Genomic DNA, 19015 nt, shown 5'->3' with positions numbered 1-19015 from the left:
GCTTCCGTGGTACCATCCGGGCAACACCCAGATTTGCTGGTCTCGCACCCACATCCTTCGTTATTGGGTCCTGTAGCTGCTGTGACGTTATTTGGGCAACAACCGTATGGACTCGAAAGACAGCGTGGAAGGCTAGCATCTGCTGTCAAACATTTATAAATTTGAAAATTAGGATTTTGGGCTGGAGCGAATACGTGCCTAAACACTCGCCAACACTGGATGACCAGAATTCGTTGTTGCAAAAGAGGGTGTTGTTACCCCTCAGGATGTAATTCGGGTTGCATTGTATTTTTAAAACAGTGCCTGATGGTACCAACATTCCGGGTATAAAATGTGTGGGGGATGTACCAGAGATGGACCAGTTACCAAACGTGGGATGATCGGGCAATACACAACTACGCCTGAAGTCGTACTTAGATGGTTTGAGTATTTTAGCGTCAGTACTTTACCTTGTAGGAGTCGTTGATATAGAGATCGGGAGACAGTGACCATCAGTGCAGGCTACGCGTTGTTGGGACCTGTAATTTCCCCCAAATTTGGCTTCTAGATCGATTATGAAGTCTTCAATGTAGTACGAGAATCGGGTATAGAATCCATATTTTTGGCTATCACATCCACCGACAGATGAAGATATTTGCGGCGCAATACTGACAACTGCAGTAATATAATATCTACCACCTTGCTTGGTAACCAGACCTCCACCACTATCGCCCTTACACACAGACATGCCTGAAATCCGTTTTCACCACCTCTTCAAAATACTTAAAAAAAATTACCAGAATCCAAGAAACCGGCACACAGTTTATCGTCGGTCAGATACTCTAAATCTTCTTCAGACAGTCTGTGCTCACACTCAGCTTTATTTATAAGTGGAACTTTTAACGATTTAAGAACGTCTGAAGGGTTCTCGTCTTCGGAAGTGAAGCCCCAACCGCTCGTGTAAGATTGATTCACTTTGGTGGAATTTTCTAGCGACTGATGAAATTTTTTTTCCCAAACTATACAAACTGGTTGGACGTTGGGCGAAAGAACGAACGTTGCATTTGCAACTATAATGGCAATATCTCCAAAATAACGTTGAATGTAACCTTTGTATTGTCTCGGAACATATATTTCTTCTATCTGAAACACAAAAACTACGTAGTGCTAATTTTGTGGCAATGGGTATCTACAGTACGGAAGAAAACTGAGCTGCGGGGTCCCTCGAATCGTCGTAGCTACGGTACGACTTGCCAACAGCCACTACGTAGTTTTCTTTCGGTTCTAGTTGACCTTTGTCGTTTGTTACGCAGTGTGCAGCTATAATTGATCAGTTTGGAAACAGGCAAAGTCAAAACTTGATTATAAGTATACCTGTTAAGATTGTCCTTTGACTCAGTAGTGTCCCTCCACAGATTAATACTTTGGTACCTTTGACATAAAGGGCCGCCTGCCAAGGGTATTCTAGTGACGTTGTGTTGAACCCTCCCACAATTAACGTATAATCCTTTGTGATGCCTTTTTTACCGCATACTTAAAAAAGGACTCATTAAAGTTTCACTAATTTAAAATTCACGTAACATTACCTGGTACGCATTCTGGAAGACCACCGCTCCACTGTCCATTGGAACATATTCTTACTGGAAACTTATTCATCCCTTGAATTTCATAAAACGGAGCACAACGGAACTCTGCTCTGGTACCCTCGACCACATCGCGACAAGTTGCTAAAGTTTCCCCTTTGTAGGTACAACTAACTGTCGTAGTAGTCGTGGTGTGCAACGAAAGACAAGTGCCTACGGTACCACTTTTGTAGTAATTAATTTTCAAAGGGAAGTACCATAATCACTTAAACAGTTGCCCAGAGTAGGTTTCCATTCACCCCGAATACAAACAACGATTCCACCACCATCTAATTTGTAATTATCATAACAACTAACTTCAAGAACAGTACCCACAGGTACGGCATCTCCTGAAGATGAGGTAAGATTTGCTTGGAAGATTGTCCATTGACCAAATTTTGGATGAGGGGGTAATATACAGCTGGAAATGACTGACAATTTAATTCTGAAGCGAGCGCATCAAAAACAAGAAGAACGAAACAAAAAGAAGACAAAAAAATTGGTCTAAAGAGTTTAGACAGTAGGTACTTCCCTCGCTGTCGGAAACTTGACGACTGCATGCCTATTGTGTTTTTTTTTCTGATTACATTTTTGTAGTGGGAATTTAAAAAACAAATTGCGATGACGTCATCAACATTTTTGCAAGGACACGTATATCAGTTGGGATAGATGTAGTGTAATACTAAGAATAAAATTATTATATTCTCAAATTTTCGGGAAAATGAATTGGGTCGTTTTGAATATTGATTTGTAATAATCAATAAAGTAACGAAACAATTTATTCACGTATACGTATCAGAGGCAACTGAAAATCGTGTATGTATAAACATTCTTAATTTAAGATGACAGGCGTAACAGCATACGTGAGAGTCAAACAGAGAAACTGTAAACAAAACGACCATCGGTTTTATTGCTTCGACTTCCGCTTATTATATAAAACATTGGGTTTTATTTTAATTCTTGACGGTGAAATTCACAATTGGTTGATTATAAACATGTCTATTTCACATTCGCGGAACCAAGTGAGCGCATAAAACAAATGCAGGTCTGTAATGTTAAAGTCGATGTAAATAAGCGTGCTACCCTTATGTTTCAACCGAGTTTTTCCTTTAACAAATTTTGTGTCTACCAAATTGGGTTGGTTGGGGTGTAATTCTAATAATAAGTGTTGCCCTTAATTTAATCAATAAAATAAATTGACTTCATTAATTTTTTTGAACCACCTCTTAAGAAAATCTAAAAAATATGAATGGAATGATAAATCACAAGTACAAACTCATCATATTTTTTGCATTTTAGATAGGATTTATTCAGCAAAATTTGAGGGTGACGTCATCAATTTTTTTAGGAGGGATGAACAAATACATTTTGAACAAAAGTTTACCATGCTTATAATAACTTTAAAATATTCCCAAGATTTCAAAGCATTCGGTTTTCTAATTCCTGATTAAATCGATAAAATAAATTCACGCTTTCATTAATTTTTTTGAGTCACCCTGCATATGCAAATCCAAAAATATGATTGGAATGATAAATCACAAGTACAGACTCATCATATTTTGTACATTTTAGATACGATTTATTCGGCAAACTTTTGAGCTGACGTCATCAGTTTTTTGTAGAAGATAACCAAATATATTTTGACTAAAAATTTATTATGCTCTTTATAACCTTAAAACATCTGCAAGATTTCAAAGCATTCGGTTTTGTAGTTCCTGATTAAATCAATAAAATACATTTACGCATTCATTAATTTTTTTGAGTCACCTTGTATATGCAAATCGAAAAAATTTGAATGGAATGATAAATCACAAGAAGAGACTCACCATATTTTGTACATTTTAGATAGGATTTTTTCAGCAAAATTTTGTGGTGACATCATAAATTTTTTAGGGGGGACCACCAAATACGTTTTGATCAAAAATTTACCATGCTTATGATAATTTTAAAATATCTTCAAGATTTCGAAGCATTCGGTTTTGTAGTTCCTGAGTAAATCAAAAAAATAAATTTACGCTTTCATTTATTTTCTTGAATCACCCTGTATATGCAAATCCAAAAAATATGAATGGAGTGATAGATCACAAGTACAGACTGATCATATTTTGTACATTTTAGATATGATTTATTCGGCAAATTTTCGAGCTGACGTCATCAAGTTTTTGGAGGGGATAAGCAAATATATTTTGACTAAACATTTATTGTGCTCTTTATAACCTTAAAACATCTGCAAGATGTCAGAGCATTCCGTTTTGTAGTTCCTGATTAAATCAATAAAATATATTTACGCATTCATTAATTTTTTTGAGTCACCCTGTATATGCAAATCCAAAAAATATGAATGGAGTGATCGATCACAAGTACAGACTCATCATATTTTGTACATTTTAGATATGATTTATTCCACAAACTTTTGAGCTGACGTCATCAAGTTTTTGGAGGGGATAAGCAAATATTTTTTAACTAAAGATTTATGATGCTCTTTATAGCCTTAAAACATCTGCAACATTTCAAAGCATTCTGGTTAGCAGATTAAAAATTAAATTTCAAAATGTTGTTTTATAATTTTGATTTTTTTTCCAAAAATCTGGACGTTTCGGGTGAAAAGTCGATTCAGAGTTGTAAACTACATGTGTAGGACTATGTTATTTTATACAATTGAAAACCCATTTACTATGTACAATTTTGAAGTGACGTCATCGCATTAGTGGTGGGGATGATTAGACAAATTTTGGTTAGCGTTTTACCATCTACATGATATTCTTAATATAAGTACAAAATTTCACAACAATCGGTCGAGTACTTTCGGAGATTATCTGTCTAATAAAAATCCGGGACAACAGACGGACAGACGGACGGACAGACGGACAGACGGACAGACGGACAGACAGACGGAAATGGGAGACCTATTTCTTCGTCTTCTAGGGGTCATGAAAGATCGAGAAAACGTAAAAGTAGAGAGTCGGCCGACGGACTCGATTACAATACTTCCTTTGCTTACGCTCGGGAAGTAAAAATAAAAAATTGACACTTCAAGTCTTTTTAAATTTTTGCAATTACCTGTTTCTACTAGTTTGGGCTGAAAGAGGCCTGTTGGCGTCTGTAATTCCATGTATATTTTTTACTGAAACATGAATGCATGATTATAGTGCTTCAGATTGTACATCCACCTAGTCTTAAAGAAAAACTCTCCCCACAATTTTGAATTTGAGCATAAACAGTTCGAAATTTTCGCGTGTTTGGAATTTTTCAAATTAGTACAGTAGCATTGACCACTAAGGGAGCAAAATCTGAAACATCCGGTATAACTCCAGTCGAAGTTTAACTTTCTTTATATTTTATAGGTCACATTTACATTAACATTGTCTACACTTCTAAATTGTAAAATAACAGTCTTTTGACATGCGACGGTAGTTCGGCAAAGTTCGAGTTCAGTCGAATATGTAAGACAACTTTTTTAGACACTCTGTAGACATATGGTCAATGACCGGAGAGTCTTAATTTAGTAACTTACACAAAATAAACAAAAGGATTATTCCCGTCAAAATTTTCAATTTTTGTTGCATTGAAAGTAGTTTTATTACACACATGTGAGATCGACGATGACCTACCGATAACTGAAAACCCTCCTACAGAATATGGTTCTTTTGGATATTACGTAGATTCCAAGAATAAAATATGTTATCAACCAACATAAAAACAACGCAGCCGCAACGAACTAGCGGAATGATTGAATTCCGCAATAGGAAAAACCGTATATTAGATATAATTCTTGTAGGTAAGTTTTTTGTTTAGATTCTAACACAAAGTAAGATGGCACTAAAAATAAAAAAACATATAAATAAGTTTAAAGAAAAACACTGAACACTTATTATGATCTAAATTTAATAATTTTTATTAACAAACTAAGATTATGTAGACTAAATCACCATGTTGAAGCGCACATTTCAAGGAAACAGATAAACGGTGGTGGAAAATCCTATATCTTCGTAGATATACCTCGAGTTGTGAAATGTCAACCGACTTTATTGCTATTGGCCACCTCCCGAAAAATAAAAATGTTCCACTTGGCATAACTACTTAAAACAGAAATAAAAATCTTGTCAAGGTGGACATTTCTGAAAGATGGTATGATTTATATGTATATTACAGTAGTGTACACTTCCGATCAAAGATCCTGAGGACTTAACAAATTTTTAGTAATATTTCGAACAGTCTATCTAAGGTTCTTTTATGTCCTTATTTCACTAGATAACTCTCACACGACTTCAAAAACAATACACTATGAACATCACAAAAAAAATCAGTATTTTCTGGTCAAATAATTCACAGTTGATACCGAAAGAAATAGTAAATTATAGGGCATCGATAAATTCTGATACGTTATGATTACATCACTTAAAATACGGTATTTACTCTAAACTCTAAAACTGTTTTTTTTTTATATGAACTTGAAAGACAGGTTAGTCAAAAAAGCGGTTTAAAGATGGAAGTGCGATAAACATTATACAACTCCCCTTGACGTAGAAAACGGCAACAGATAGCTCCATGTCTAGTTAATGTATCAAGTTTGAGTATTTGTGTGTAAATAACAAACGATCTAAGGATTTAAGGGGACCCTCTATGTCTATGTTACGACTTTTCAAAAGAGCCAAATATGCTTTGTGCGTTTCAGTCGAACAAGTACGTTCACACTCCTCTCTAGTAGTAATTCCATTGTGTTCATTACAACCATTAAACGTCATTGGAGCACACCCATCGGTATCGGGGTTATAATACCAAACCCATTCCTCCTTCAAACAGAGCCCGCGTTCTTTGGGCTTAGAGCAAATCGCTGGCAAGTTTCTTTGAACAGCCGTGCAGCCTTCGTAGTAGCGACCTCTGGCTTCCGAAGTACCATCCGGGCAACACCCATATTCGCTGATCTCGCACCCACATCCTTCATTATTGGGTCCTGTAGCTGCTGTGACGTTATTTGGACAGCAACCGTATGTACCCGTAAGAAAACAGCGTGGAAGGCTACCATCTGCTATCAAACATTTATAAATTTGTAAATTAGGATTTTGGGCTGGGGCGAATACGTGCCTAAACACTGGCCAACACTGGATGACCAGAAGCCGTTGTTGCAAAAGAGGGTGATGTTACCCCTCAGGATGTAATTCGGGTTGCACTGTATTTTTAAAACAGTGCCTGATGATACCAACATTCCTGGTATAAAATGATTGGGGGATGGACCAAAGATGGACCAGTTACCAAACGTGGGATGATCGGGCAATATACAACTCCTGAAGTCGTACTTTGATGGATTGAGTTATTTTTAGCGTCAGTACTTTACCTTGTAGAAGTCGTTGATATAGAGATAGGGAGACAGTGCCCATCCGTGCAGGACACGTTTTGTTGGGACCTGTAATTTCCCCCAAATTTGGCTTCTAGATCGATTATGAAGTCTTCAATGTAATACGAGAATCTGGTGTAGAAACCATATTTTTGGCTATCACATCCACCTGTTGGTCTTGAAGATACTTGCGGCGCAATACTGACAACTGCAGTAATATAATATCTGTCACCTTGCTTGGTAACCAGACCTCCACCACTATCGCCCTTACACACAGACATGCCTGAAATCCGTTTTTAACACCTCTTCAAAATACATAAAAAAAAATTACCAGAATCTAAGAAACCGGCACATAGTTTATCGTAGGTCAGATATTCTAAATCTTCTTCAGATAATCTGTGCTCGCACTCAGTTTTATTTATAACTGGAACTTTTAACGATTTAAGAACGTCTGAAGGGTTCTCGTCTTCGGAAGTAAATCCCCAACCGCTCACGTAAGATTGTTTCACTCTGGTGACATTCTCTAGTGACTGATGAAATGTTTTTTCCCAAACTACACAAACTGGTTGAACGTTAAGCGAAAGAACGAACGTTGTATTTGCAACTATAATGGCAATATCTCCAAAATAACGTTGAATGTAGCCTCTGTATTGTCTAGGAACATAGATTTCTTCTATCTGAAACACAAAAACTACATAGCGCTAATTTTGTGGCAATGGGTATCTACAATACGGAAGAAAATTGAGCTGCGGGGTCCCTCGAATCGTCGTAGCTTCGGTACGACTTGCCAACAGCCACTACGTAGTTTTCTTTCGGTTCTAGTTGACCTTTGTCGTTTGTCACGCAGTGTGCAGCTATAAATGATCAATTTGGAAACAGACATAGTCAAAACTTGATTATAAGTACACCTGTTAAGATTGTCCTTTGACTCAGTAGTGTCCCTCCACAGATTAATACTTTGTTACTTTTGACATAAAGGGCCGCTTGCCAAGGGTATTCTAGTGACGTTGTGTTGAACCCTCCCACAATTAACGTATAATCCTTTGTGATGCCTTTTTTACCGCACACTTAAAACGGGACTTTTAAAAGTTTCACTCGTTAAAAATTCACGTAATATTACCTGGTACGCATTCTGGAAGACCACCGCTCCACTGTCCATTGGAACATATTCTTACTGGAAACTTATTCATCCCTTGAATTTCATAAAACGGAGCACAACGGAACTCTGCTCTGGTACCCTCGACCACATCGCTACAAGTTGCTAAAGTTTCCCCTTTGTAGGTACAATTAACTGTTGTAGTAGTCGAGGTGTGCAACGAAGGACAAGTGCCTACGATACTACTTTTGTAGTAATTAATTTTCAAAGGGAAGTACCACAATCACTTAAACAGTTGCCCAGAGTAGGTTTCCATTCGCCCCGAACACAAAGAACGATTCCACCCCCTTCTAATTTGTAATTGTCGTAACAACTGACTTCGAGAACGGTACCCATAGGTACGACATCTCCTGAAGATGAGGTGAGATTTGCTTGGAAGATTGTCCATTGACCAAATTTTGGATGAGGGGGTAATGTACAGCTGGAAGTGGCTGACAATTTAATTGTGAAGCGAACGCATCAAAAAACAAGATGAACGAAACAAAAGGAAGACAAAATAATGAAAAAATTTACACTTGAAGTCTTTTTAAGTTTTTGCAATTACCTGTTTTTACTAGTTTGGGGTGAAAGAGTCCTGTTAGCATCTTCCATTCCATGTATATTTTTGACTGAAACATGAATAATGCATGATTATAGTGCTGCAGATTGTGCATCCACCTAGTCTTAAAGAAAAACTCCCGCCACAGTTGGTTTTGAAATTTTAATACAGTTCGTGTTTGGAATTTTTCAAATTAGTACTATAGCATCATTGACCACTAAGTGAGCAGAATCTGAAACCCTCGGTATAACTCATTCGACTATAGTTCGGACTCTGTAGGTATATGGTCAATGGCGGGACAGTTTTAATTTAGTCTCAGTAACTTACACAAAATAAACAAAAGGATTACTCCCGTCAAAATTTTCAGTTTTTGTTGCATTGAAAGTAGTTTTATTACACATATATGAGACTGACGATAACCTAATGATAACTAAAAGCCCTCGTACTGAATATGGTTCTTTTGGATATTACGTAGACTCCAAGAATAAAATGTTTTATCGACCAACATAAAAAACAACGCAGACGCAACGAACTAGCGGAATAATTAAATTTCGCAATAGGAAAAACCGTATTTAGATATAAAAAAAACACTGAACACTTATTATGATCTAAATTTAATAATTTTTATTAACAAACTAACATCATGTATACTAAATCACCACCTCGACCTCAAGTTGTGAAATGTTAAGGGACTTTGTTGTAATTCTTTTCTTGGCTACCTCCTAAGAATTAAAAATGTTTCACTTCGCATTATGGTTTTTATCGACTCGTGTTCTTTAAACTTGGGACAGGAGACGAAATATTTAAAAGAAAAATGTTTGAATTTTCATTTATTATTGTTATTTTCACTTTTTGGAGACCAGTGTGTTTAAACTTTTATTGTGTAATCTCAATTGAAAAACCACTGAAATCCGGTGTTAATGCAGTGTAAGATAAAAAAAATGTTTATCAATTATCAGGTTGTTTGTCAGTTTTTCAGCTTATGTTGACTAAGGTAAATGTACCAAATGCTGACACTCCCCCAAAAGCTGACACCCCGAAATGTGAATTTAAATATTAAGAGGCCCTCTATTAATCAGTTATCAAATCTACATCAGAAATATTCTTTAAATATTCCTATTTCGTACAGTACAAAAAGTTTTCTCTAATACCGACTGTAACTGTCATTTGACAGTAATGGTAGTGTGCGCGCGCCGATTCCCGCGAAATTTATCCAAAATCTTATCAGGTAAGTTAAGAAGCCTGCTTTGTCTGCTAAGTATAATTAGCTTAAAAAAACGCATGAACAATTTGCTATTACTGATATCTTATAGTATAAAAGTAGTGTTGTCAATGTTGGTCTTAAAACTACCATTAACGTTTATATTTTTCTTAAAACAGTATGTGTCAGATATAGGAACAGAAAAAGTCTACATTTCGTAAAGCTGACATAAAGTGTCATACTTACGAGCTCAGTTTTTCAGGTGTGCGTATATCTGACATGCCTGGACTTTATTGGTAATATATTTGTAAAAAACATAAAATGTTATTATCATTCAGAATGGCAATGCGAAAAAATCTGAAATACAGTGAAGACTCAATGAGGCAAGCCCTCCATGACGTTAAATCCGGAATGCCTGTTGCTAGGGCAGCAAAAAAATATAATGTTCCGAGAATTACTCTGTATTATAAAAAAATGGGAAAATATCCAGAAGACAGAAGAATCGGTGCCCCAACAGTTTTAACTGTTGCAGAAGAACAAGCGCTTGTTAAGTGGTGTTTCTTTTTGAGTGATAGGGGATTTCCCGTCACCAAGAACCAGTTACTTGACAGCGTCCAGCTGTTAATAAAAACAATGAAAAGACCCAACCCATTCCAAAATAATCGCCCAGGGAGACACTGGTACGAATTATTTTTGAAAAGGCACCCAAGAGTATCTTCCCGAACGCCTCAAAATTTGACCAGTAGCAGAACGAATGTCACCGAAGAAAATATTAGACACTGGTTCATCGAAATCACAGAATATTTTATTCAGAATGATTTAATGGATGCAATGAGCGATCCCACACGGGTGTACAACGCTGACGAAACAGCATTTTTTTTATCTCCGAAAGGATCAAGAGTTTTGGTCCGAAAAGGGCAAAAATCAGTATACAGTTTTGTGGCTAATGACGAAAAGGAGTGTTTAACTTCTTTAATAAATGGTAAGTTTGGGGGAAAACTAAAATATATTTTGTGCACTTCTTTGTTTTCTAGCTAATGCAGCTGGTAAACTTGCTCCTCCCATGATTTTATTTTCTTATGAAAGAATACCTGCTGCAATTTCATCTTTAATGCCAACAAATTTTAGTATCGGCAAATCAGAAAGTGGTTGGATGACGGGGGAAACTTTCTATGAATATGTCACAAACATATTCTACCCATGGCTTGTCGAAAACAACATTAAATTCCCAATCGTATTTTTTGTAGATGGTCATGTGTCACATTTAACATTATCTTTAAGCAATTTTTGTAAAGAAAAAAAAATTGAACTTGTTGCCCTTTATCCAAATGCAACGCATTTATTACAACCTATGGACGTTGCTGTTTTTCATACATTAAAACAAACATGGAAAACTTCAGTCCACAACTGGAGAGTCTCACATTCTTATGAAAAAATTAAACGTGAAGATTTTGCACCTTTACTTCATGAAACTCTAAAGAAGACATGTTCAGTGGAGACTATTCAAAATGGATTTAAACGGTGTGGCTTATATCCTCTAAATCCTGATGCTGTGGATTATACGAAAATTAAAAATGTATCAGGTATTAGTAAACAGAGTGATGATAATTTAAATAATAGCAACCTCGAGGGTTATGATGTCAAAGGTTGTCTCCAAATTATTGAAAAAATAATTGGATCTGAAAAAACTCTAGAATTTAAGAGCTTGGCTTCAAAAGAATGGAATGGAAACATTGAAGATACTTCTTTATACCGGTTGTGGATGTCACTAAATGATAGCCTCGTAGGAGATGTTGCTGAAGAAAGAAATCTCCAAGAATCAAATGAACAAAACTTGCAAGATAGATTCCAAACAGATGCTCAAAGCTTGGAAGGGTATGGAAGTCCAAAAACGGATGAGCAGTTACTTTTAGAAGCGGAGCAAATGGAAAATTTTATCGATAATTTGGAAATTCCTAAGGATCAACCAACTTCGTCAAATTGTTTAGATGTTCCTTCTCCGTTTAAACAATGTTTATTTTGGCCTGCTACACCAAAAAAAAAAGATGGGAAACGTAAACCAAAAGAAAAAATCCCATCCGTCGCAACATCATTTCAATGGCAAGAATATCATAAGAAAAAGAATGCAGAAAAGAAGAAGAAAGAAGATGAAAAACTAGAACGAAAGAGAAAAAGAGAAGAAAAAAGCATATTAAAAGAAGGCAGTAAGAACCAAAGAAAAACGGGAAAATTAAGTCCAGACCAACAAGATTCCGAAGAAAATACAAGCCAATGCCTAGATACTTTAAATATTGGTGACTACGTCGTTGTAGAGTATAATAAAAAATACTTCCCAGGTTTAATATTAAATGTTGACGAAGGAAACTTGTCCAAATACCACGATGACGATTTGTACAATTTCCAAATTTCAGCAATGGAAAAAAGCGGATGTTCTGGATGGCGATGGCCCAAAAGAAAAGATGTTTTGTGGTATAAATTAGAGGATATAAAACAGTCCATTTCTAAGCCAGTATTAATTAATAATAATAAGAGAGGGCTTTTTGCAATCCCAGAAATGGATAAATATATTTAAAGATTACCATGTTATTAATGGATTAAGTCCAAATTATTTTCATCAAGTTATTTGCAAGTTTTGTATTTTTTGAGTTATTAAAAAAGTACCATATTGAAATAATTGTTTTTTTTTTTATTAAAAGTGCTATGTCAGCATTAGGCACATATGAATTCAGCTTTAGGCGCATTGTCGGTAGGTGGGTGTCAGCTTTCGAGACATTAGCAAACTAAACTTGATGTTAAGTTTTTATTAATATTTTAGACTTTTTTAGATAAATATATGTATACCCTATTTTCTAAAGCTTATAAAAATGTAAGCACACGTCGTTTTTATGCTGGGTCAATATATTAAGTGCTTTGTCCTCATTTAAACACTCACTATTTCTAATTGTGTCAGCTTTTGGTACAATTACCTTATTCAAATTCAAATTGTTTGTTCAATTCTACCAACCTTGATGACTTTTACCTCTCTATGCCTCTCATGTCTCATTTTGGGGATTTCCATTCCTTGTAGGTACCTGTAAATTTATCACTAAATTAATGTCGACTTTTTGAGGTTATATTTTCGTAAACACAGTATTTAATTTGTAAAAATGCAGCAACGCGAAGAAAAACAACTGGAATCGTCCCTCGAATCGATAGTGCAGCGCGTGAACGACCTAAAGTCCTCAATCGCCTCAATGATTTTTAAAGTCGAGAACGAATACGAAACCCTCAACTGGCCCACCTTCCTCGACAACTACGCCCTAATCTCGGGCCAGCTCACCTCCTTGTCGAAGGTGCTCAGCCATGACAAGTGCCCCGCGCTTCGCAGCCTCACAGTCCTACCCCTGATGCTCTCCCCTGAACGAGACGACCAATTAGCGCAGCTGACTGAACACCGAGTGACTACCTTCGCTCACGACCTAGTCCCTGATTATCTGAGAACGAAATTGGAGCCCATGGCCGAAAACAAGATGATGCAGCTGGAGCACAAAGCGTCGACGCTGACTTATGACAATGCACAGGTTTATTAATTTATTTTTTTTGATTTATGGTTTTGTGAATGTTCGGGTTTGTAGAAGCAAATTACCGCGTATCAGAAGGTGGTGTCGCACGTGTGGGAGCTAGTCAATAAGGCGAAGGAAGAATGGGAGGTGGAGTCGACGGCTAGAGGGAGCACGCAGCAGAATTCGAGCGTCGCTGATACGCATTTACTGGTAGCGGCGGTGGGTATGGGTAAGGGATTGAAGATGGGGACGGCCCCGAACGGACAACCTAGTCAGACGTCCGGGGGCATGATGGTGGCGCCACAGGGCAGGCCGGGGGGCACGCCCGGTCAAGGGTCACTGCCGCCCAACACGCAGGCCATGACAATGAACAAAGCGCCCTCAGCTATTAAGACTAACATTAAAAGTGCCACACAGATTCACCCCTACGGGCGTTGATTTTTTAAAATGAGTTTTGTACTTGTGTATGGAGATATATTTATTTATTAGATAATAAACTTACAAAAATAACTAAATATAACAGTGGAAACAAAGATTAACATGTAATAGCATAATGAGTAGATTATAAAAAAAGCATTAATTTTATAGAATTTGTAACTATTCTATCAACAACTGATGAGAGGTGTTTAGCTGGTCGGAACGGTGCCTGAAGGCGTTTCCCACGTAAGTACTGCAGAACTTATACGAGTTTCTACTGCTACGCGTAATAAAATATGAAACGTATAACATTTACACTTAATACTTGGGGATTCGGCCAAAGGAAAGGAAAACAACTGAAAATATTCACAACATAACGTACCGAACCCCGTACGTATAATACGCAATTAAAAAAAATATAATAACAAACAACAAACAAAATACTCTTGTGCATAATATTGCATCTATTCTATGGTCATAGTTTTTCCTTAAATGGCAAGAGACTTTCCTAAACTTTTGTTCCCTATATACAAAGTGATACAATAAAAGAATTCAACTTTTTATACTCTCTAATTTTAATAAATTTCTTTTAAAATACTGACCAACAATATAATATGTACATTGTTTTAGTTTTCATGCGTATTTATAGAACCATCTAGCTATAGTTCTTTCAATTATGTATTGCACAATTAATCACCAACGAAACATAATCGAGGATGTTTTATAAATTATTCTACAAGAGACGTTCCGAAAGGCACCTCAGTTGCATTATACTTGAAGAAAGCAACAGTGACGTCAGTCAGTACTTCAACGCAATTAGACTTAACGAAAACAAAAACAGAGTATTATGTAGTTAGAGATTGTCTAGGCGACTGCAGCTGCCAATTAATCGGGAGGGAGGTAGCTGAACAACTTGAACTTGTTACGGATGTGTGGTCGGACGTCCTCCTTCTACACACACAAATAATAACAAACTTACAACCATCGTCATACTCACCATTTGCACTAGGTCTTCTAAAAATGGTAACAACTTCATAAGTTCGGAGTCTGTCCGGTCCACAAACCAGCTCTCTATCGGTATGCCATTATTTAGCTGAAAACCCACCACATCAAACCCTCCTTCACCCCCTTTTCCTCTACTTACGTGGTAACCAAAGGCTTGCGGTGAATTATCGATAATGATGGTCTTAGACAAATCCCTGCCTAAAATCGAAAGATCCTTGATGTAGTTGCCGTTGACGCAGACGCAGTGCTCCCTGAACAACCTATACTTGATCCACTTTCTCTCCGGGTCCAGGAGATTCAGCAACTTGTCGGCGTACACCCGCTTCGAGGCCGTGAACAGGATCACTTCGAACATCTGGGACACCTTCTCCATGAACTCGCGGAAGTACGGGCGCGTGCGAACATAAACCGTATAGGAACAGTCTTGGAAGAGAACAGGAAAGTGGAAACTGGCGTCCGACAATTCCTGCAAGCTGCAATGGACCAAGGTCTCGTCCAAATCCAAGACCAAACTGAACTCGGGACTGGACCTCGTCTTCAGAGGCAGCGCCGGGCACTTGGAGCGCATATCGAACGTGAGAGGCGGCAGGTGCTTGATGAAGAGGTACGGATCGAACGCCTCCCAAGTGTCCTCCACCTCCACGTGCTCCGGCTGCTTGTCGAGGCGGTCCTCGGATTCGGGCGTGATGTTTGAGATCATGTGACCTGCAACCGAGCGATGACTATAATAGTCGATGGGGGGTAGCGCGACTCACCGTCTGGCATGGTGACCGGGTACAAAGTGGTGTAGTCGTATACGTTCGGCATGTTCCCTTGCGCCATCTCCTCGTCCAGCATGTTGGTGAACTCCTGGGTGTTGACGTTGTTCAAGTCGTTGACGTCGAACTGCACGTCCTGGTACTCGTCCCGCAGCGCCCCGTACTCGTAGTACATCGTCTCGCAGATCTTCTCGGAGAAGACGTCGAAGCTGTACTTGTCGCAGGCCTTCTTCTCGGTCACGTGGAACTGCATGTTGCTGGCGTAGTCGGGGTGGTTGAGGGTCTCCTCGCACGCCATCGTCAAGCCCGCGCTGAAGTTGGAATATTCGATTTCTTTGGGAAGATCGGAGTTTAGAACTAGCTCTGGTGTTTTCTCGAAGGAGGCGGCGTTGTTCGCCTCAAAGTACTCGAAACATTTCAGGTCGACCTCTAGGTTGGGACTCTGGGGGGTCTTGTCGAACTCGGGAACTACCTGCGCCTGGTAGTTCTCTTTACATTCGTCGGAGAGGGGTGGCGGGTCGATCTTCTTTTGTTTCGCGCTGCCGGGTTTGTTCTTGCGGACTCTGCGGATGCGGGTGAGGCAGATGGCGCGGATGTTTTTCCGTTTTTCACTGCGAAGCCACATTTTCCCAATCCATTTATTTGGCTAGAAAAAGGGGGCTTTAAACCAAGGTACGGATTTCTATGTGGATGTATATGTGTATAGAAGCGTGGCCAACTTCATCGCTATACGCAGAACATATACATGTATGCGCCTGAAATTATCAGTAACGATCCGCCAACTCCAGTTTCGGTGTATTTTTAATCACGTGTAGAAAATAAAATACAATGCAGTTTTTTTTTTTAATTTAACCATTGGACATAACGACAAAAATTGACTCACAAACCTGTAATTTAACATTTGTTACACTATGATCTAAAACATTTTGACACTGACGTTGCTGCTGACAGTTTACCTGTTGATGCCCGTTCAGTTTGTGCATACTGAAATTTTTATTCATTTTTAGTTTCTTCTACTCAAATTCAAAATAAATTTCATTTAAAAAAATTACTTCATATTTTTTATGAACGACGGCCGCGATATAAATTTGAAAAACTTTATTTCTTTCCAATTCTAAAACCCCATCTTCAGAAAGACTTAAATCACGTCACTAATTTAATTATGCAATTAATCTAACACGTGATCAAACTGAACCGATCAATAGTTTCACGGGTTAATCACACATTAAATTTTAATTTGAATTAAATATTTAATTCGCCTACAATAAGCCAGCTCTAAATCTATTAAATATACAGAATATAAAGAGTCACGAACTTGACTTTCCTCTATCGATTCTTTGGAAACATACGCAACAGGAAACAAAAAATCACCACCCTGTATATATCGTGTTTCGTCTTTTTTCCGATTCTTAAAAGTCCCGCTTTTTTAAACAATCATAAAATTTTGATAACCTCTATAAAGTAAAAACTAGCGGCACGAATAACACCCCCGCAGCCCCTGTGAAAAGAATTCGCACTCCCAAGTATGGACAATGTAAAATATATTTAAAGCAGATAACCAACAGGAAAAACTGTCCTCTCAGCACTAATAACAAACTTAATTTCAAATGTTGATACATCGAAAGAATGTCCCGTAGGAATTAGTTTGATTTGAATTAGTGTTTCCTCAATGGGGTAACTCGTTCTTAATTTGAAAAAAAAAATGTAATGACATCATCAACATAACTAGTCCTAATATATAAGACGGAAACGGGAGAGCACTTTTTCGTACTCTTGGGATCATGAAACGTCGAGAAAACATGAAACTGGGAAGTCACTTGATAAACTCGATTATTATACTTCCTTACTTTCGTTCGGGAAGTAAAAACGTAAAATTACTAATTGTAGCGCTTTTTTAACACAAGCGCGTAATAAAATAAAATAAAATAAAATTGACAGACAGTTAAACAAATGCAAGTGAAAGGTTAGCGATTACATTGAAGTTATACACAAATTATAAATTGGAGTAGTTGGCACCTAAAACACCCTAATTTTGAACAGGAAAAATATTTTAGATATAATAGTGATTTATATACAACCCCATCTCCTGTGTGGTCTTACCAGTAATATTTCGAATTTTTTTTAGTACATGAAAGATTATTAACTCCCTTATCAGATGAGATATTAGAGATAAAAATCAAACTTAAGGCCACGTCGAGTAATATACAAAAATGTTTAGTTCTGTGTTACACTTGAAAAATATCAAATTTTACCCTATATTTTTACTATATAACTTGTCACTAAATTGGAATTTTACAGCATTAGATAGTTATTGCCTGAAGAAATAAAATCTGGGCCACCTAGTACAAGGAAATGGTACATAGAAAATTCCGGATTTTTAGATAACACCACTGCACACTCGGTTTTTCCAAAAGGCGGCACAATTATAGTGCAGCTCCCTTTTAGAGGAAGTGGCACATCTACATGATCTCCCCATATCCACTCCACCACAAAATTCTTTTTCCTAGTATTCCGCAAGACGAAAAATAATAAAATGTTATGTAAATTTTTGTTATTAAATCTCACCGGTGCTAGAAATCCAAAACCTGGGCTTTTATTCCGAAATTCCAAACATGTTTAGGATCGGTTCAAACATGTTTAATTGACATATAAACGACACCTGATCTGCGAACAATATCCAACATGGTAAACAATCTCAATCCCGCGAAAACCCACCTCCAAACCACCAAATCACAACCGCCGCTTCGCCAAAATCGCCACCACACCGCCTTTCGATTCTTTCGAAAATTTCCTCAGGTGGCGGTGACACTTTCGTCGTCCGCGCGAAACCCGTCCTTACGTAGGCGTGCCTTTAGGCGGCTTTCCCCTAGGTCCCAGCGTCCTGGGTTCCCGCCTTGTCAAAAATCAAAATACGGCCAAAATCGCGCTTTCCCTCGCGAAAAATTCCATCGCAACCCAACCACCCACACCATGACCTCGCACCGCACGGCGCCCGAAAGTGCGTAATGCTTGTTTACAAACACTTTTCGGCTTTTAAAGTGCAGCGTTCTCGAATCGCCGATTCTGGCGAGTCGGCGGCGAAAAACGGATTTTTTTTACGACAGCGCTGGCTTTACTCACCTCGCAAGTGGTGCGCACCCTTCTCACTTTGTTATTTTAGCGTATCGAAAGTTCTCATTTTGGGAAAAATGATGATGCCGTACACAAAGCACTATATCAAAATGGCGTCCCACGCGATTTATATTGATAGTGATGGTGTGCGCACGCGCCGAACGGACGAGCGGAGCGCGGCGAGACAGGTAAAAATGCAGGTGAATTCGGCGACTGACTTATTTTTTTTGGAGAAATCGGGGGAGGGGAGCGAGTTTCAACCCTTTAACGCCGCTAGGGGCGAACGTCAGGGGTTGGGGTCACGCGGAACGGGACGGTTTGTTGACAAACAAAACAACAATAAAAACACCA

At 38.0% G+C, this 19015-nt stretch overlaps 5 protein-coding genes across 7 annotated transcripts; 2 read left to right on the top strand and 3 right to left on the bottom strand.

The window, feature by feature from the left end:
• Window positions 1–59: 59 nt before the first annotated feature.
• On the bottom strand, window positions 60–5233 carry LOC135126319 (coagulation factor IX-like). The gene is made up of 9 exons (XM_064052280.1): window positions 5213–5233; window positions 4662–4725; window positions 1829–2022; window positions 1566–1775; window positions 1354–1512; window positions 1178–1299; window positions 777–1122; window positions 450–729; window positions 60–401 (listed from the first exon to the last, which is right to left on the bottom strand). Exons 4-9 carry the CDS (start codon window positions 1633–1635, stop codon window positions 146–148), a joined length of 1233 nt encoding a protein of 410 aa, XP_063908350.1. The 5' UTR covers window positions 1636–1775; window positions 1829–2022; window positions 4662–4725; window positions 5213–5233; the 3' UTR covers window positions 60–145.
• A 214-nt stretch (window positions 5234–5447) lies between these two features.
• LOC135126314 (mannan-binding lectin serine protease 1-like) lies at window positions 5448–9096 on the bottom strand. The gene is made up of 10 exons (XM_064052270.1): window positions 8958–9096; window positions 8637–8700; window positions 8320–8513; window positions 8057–8266; window positions 7845–8003; window positions 7669–7790; window positions 7268–7613; window positions 6937–7219; window positions 6687–6886; window positions 5448–6627 (listed from the first exon to the last, which is right to left on the bottom strand). The coding sequence occupies exons 1-10, from the start codon at window positions 9007–9009 to the stop codon at window positions 6158–6160; spliced, it is 2100 nt and encodes a 699-aa protein (XP_063908340.1). The 5' UTR covers window positions 9010–9096; the 3' UTR covers window positions 5448–6157.
• A 528-nt stretch (window positions 9097–9624) lies between these two features.
• On the top strand, window positions 9625–12405 carry LOC135126021 (uncharacterized). Of its 2 annotated transcripts, XM_064051811.1 has the most exons (3): window positions 9625–9858; window positions 10170–10813; window positions 10866–12405. In XM_064051811.1, the coding sequence occupies exons 2-3, from the start codon at window positions 10171–10173 to the stop codon at window positions 12401–12403; spliced, it is 2181 nt and encodes a 726-aa protein (XP_063907881.1). In that variant the 5' UTR covers window positions 9625–9858; window position 10170; the 3' UTR covers window positions 12404–12405. The 2 variants fall into 2 exon arrangements, with proteins under 2 accessions (XP_063907881.1, XP_063907880.1); XM_064051810.1 differs by lacking the exon at window positions 9625–9858 and having other exon boundaries at window positions 10164–10813.
• A 473-nt stretch (window positions 12406–12878) lies between these two features.
• Window positions 12879–13893, top strand: LOC135126309 (mediator of RNA polymerase II transcription subunit 8). Its single transcript, XM_064052265.1, has 2 exons — window positions 12879–13391; window positions 13446–13893. The coding sequence occupies exons 1-2, from the start codon at window positions 12978–12980 to the stop codon at window positions 13809–13811; spliced, it is 780 nt and encodes a 259-aa protein (XP_063908335.1). The 5' UTR covers window positions 12879–12977; the 3' UTR covers window positions 13812–13893.
• On the bottom strand, window positions 13826–18781 carry LOC135126307 (CTD small phosphatase-like protein 2). Of its 2 annotated transcripts, XM_064052263.1 has the most exons (6): window positions 18674–18781; window positions 18119–18217; window positions 15551–16199; window positions 14935–15500; window positions 14788–14883; window positions 13826–14741 (listed from the first exon to the last, which is right to left on the bottom strand). In XM_064052263.1, exons 3-6 carry the CDS (start codon window positions 16176–16178, stop codon window positions 14676–14678), a joined length of 1356 nt encoding a protein of 451 aa, XP_063908333.1. In that variant the 5' UTR covers window positions 16179–16199; window positions 18119–18217; window positions 18674–18781; the 3' UTR covers window positions 13826–14675. The 2 variants fall into 2 exon arrangements, with proteins under 2 accessions (XP_063908333.1, XP_063908332.1); XM_064052262.1 differs by lacking the exon at window positions 18119–18217.
• Window positions 18782–19015: the final 234 nt, after the last annotated feature.

Source organism: Zophobas morio, unplaced genomic scaffold, assembly GCF_036711695.1.
Source record: "Zophobas morio isolate AGI-343-1 ecotype UQ-CSIRO unplaced genomic scaffold, CSIRO_AGI_Zmor_V1 ptg000010l, whole genome shotgun sequence".
Lineage (NCBI taxonomy): Eukaryota > Metazoa > Arthropoda > Insecta > Coleoptera > Tenebrionidae > Zophobas > Zophobas morio.
This window is presented reverse-complemented; position numbering and strand designations above follow the sequence as displayed.

Excerpts from the sequence above, each read along its gene's own strand:
- LOC135126319 (XM_064052280.1), bottom strand. The coding sequence starts at position 1,635 with ATGAATAAGTTTCCAGTAAGAATATGTTCCAATGGACAGTGGAGCGGT. Across the intron at positions 1,513-1,565 it reads TCTTCCAGAATGCGTACCAG|TATGCGGTAAAAAAGGCATC; the intron begins GTAATGTTACGT and ends TCCTTTTTTAAG. Across the intron at positions 730-776 it reads TGCCGGTTTCTTGGATTCTG|GCATGTCTGTGTGTAAGGGC; the intron begins GTAATTTTTTTT and ends AACGGATTTCAG.
- LOC135126314 (XM_064052270.1), bottom strand. The coding sequence starts at position 9,009 with ATGCAACAAAAACTGAAAATTTTGACGGGAGTAATCCTTTTGTTTATT. Across the intron at positions 8,701-8,957 it reads AATCCTTTTGTTTATTTTGT|TCAAAAATATACATGGAATG; the intron begins GTAAGTTACTGA and ends TTCATGTTTCAG. Across the intron at positions 7,220-7,267 it reads TGCCGGTTTCTTAGATTCTG|GCATGTCTGTGTGTAAGGGC; the intron begins GTAATTTTTTTT and ends AACGGATTTCAG.
- LOC135126021 (XM_064051811.1), top strand. The coding sequence starts at position 10,171 with ATGGCAATGCGAAAAAATCTGAAATACAGTGAAGACTCAATGAGGCAA. Across the intron at positions 10,814-10,865 it reads TTTAACTTCTTTAATAAATG|CTAATGCAGCTGGTAAACTT; the intron begins GTAAGTTTGGGG and ends TTTGTTTTCTAG.
- LOC135126309 (XM_064052265.1), top strand. The coding sequence starts at position 12,978 with ATGCAGCAACGCGAAGAAAAACAACTGGAATCGTCCCTCGAATCGATA. Across the intron at positions 13,392-13,445 it reads TGACTTATGACAATGCACAG|AAGCAAATTACCGCGTATCA; the intron begins GTTTATTAATTT and ends TCGGGTTTGTAG.
- LOC135126307 (XM_064052263.1), bottom strand. The coding sequence starts at position 16,178 with ATGTGGCTTCGCAGTGAAAAACGGAAAAACATCCGCGCCATCTGCCTC. Across the intron at positions 14,884-14,934 it reads CGCAAGCCTTTGGTTACCAC|CTAAATAATGGCATACCGAT; the intron begins GTAAGTAGAGGA and ends GTGGGTTTTCAG. Across the intron at positions 14,742-14,787 it reads TAGAAGACCTAGTGCAAATG|AAGGAGGACGTCCGACCACA; the intron begins GTGAGTATGACG and ends TTGTGTGTGTAG.